General features: G+C 48.0%; 1 protein-coding gene across 1 annotated transcript; it reads left to right on the top strand.

Moving 5' to 3' along the window:
* Nucleotides 1-60: 60 nt before the first annotated feature.
* Pmar_PMAR027660 (Phosphate import ATP-binding protein pstB, putative) lies at nt 61-1,042 on the top strand (the record flags this gene model as incomplete). The annotated part of the gene is made up of 5 exons (XM_002765969.1): nt 61-112; nt 325-381; nt 585-708; nt 757-839; nt 930-1,042. The coding sequence occupies 5 exons, from the start codon at nt 61-63 to the stop codon at nt 1,040-1,042; spliced, it is 429 nt and encodes a 142-aa protein (XP_002766015.1).
* Between the last annotated feature and the right edge of the window lie 21 nt (nt 1,043-1,063).

Raw genomic sequence — 1,063 nt, 5'->3', positions numbered from 1 at the left:
AATAGGTTCACTCAGCATCACGTTGATGCACTAGACTTGTCTGTTAATGCAGTCACTACTATGCGGAGAGTGGACCCCGAGATCTCCATTGAGAACTGCCGGAAATATCTGGGTAGGTTTCGCGGTCAAAGTGCCGTACAATATTCTGATGCAGCATTCTGTCAACGAAGGGTGACGGAATATGATCAAAATGATCAGTTTAAAGCGCTTGCTTGAGTCTTGTTTGTTTGAGTATTGTGATTATGTCTGTGAGCCTCTCGCCGTTATAGTCATCTGAACATAACACCAATGAGTATATACTTTTATCCTTGGTCCTTGCATCAGGTCACTTCGGTCTAGCTGGCGACTTGGCCCTGCAGCCTATCGAGACGCTGAGTGGAGGTGAGATCGGCTTTCTAGGATGGAGCAGTGTTGGAATGTATGCTCCGCTTCTTGAGCTTGGCATTCTTCTTGTGGATTACGAATGTTTTCAGATCACTCTGATCGAGGGGGTACGAAACCATTAAAATACCCTCAAAATTCTGTTATTATCGTCGTATAGTTGAGCATGTGCCTATCGCGAAGAGCATCCACTGGCTCCTCAGGTCAGAAGTCTCGAGTCATCTTTGCCCAAATCGCCTATAAGCACCCTCACCTGCTGCTTATGGATGAGCCCACGAACCATTTAGATTTGGAGACTATTGAAGGCCTTGCCCTCGCCCTGAATAGGTGAATACCGAAGTACCTTCTCTCTGTGATACAGCAACGCCTCTTTAGGTTCGAAGGTGGTGTCGTTCTGGTATCCCACGACGAGCGTCTGGTAAGCATGGTAGCTGATGAGCTGTGGGTGGTCATGCCTGGCAAGAAGGATGCCTCGTCCAAAACTGGTTGGAGACCTGGTCAGCAGTCATTGTTGCTGCTTGGGGTGGTCAGTGTTGCATCATTTTCAGGTAGTGTTACTGTTTTCGAAGGGACCTTTGAGGACTATGTCGATATGCTCAAGGACGAGTTTGCGAAGAAGCAGCTTATCGGCGGTGGTCGCATCAAAACTCTGCGAGAGTGAAGGCCCCTCAACAACGTTCAT

Source organism: Perkinsus marinus (assembly GCF_000006405.1).
Source record: "Perkinsus marinus ATCC 50983 genomic scaffold scf_1104296973874, whole genome shotgun sequence".
In the NCBI taxonomy this organism is placed as follows: Eukaryota; Perkinsozoa; order Perkinsida; family Perkinsidae; genus Perkinsus; species Perkinsus marinus.
Note: the sequence above shows the minus strand (reverse complement) of the source record. Positions and strands in the feature narration are given on the sequence as shown.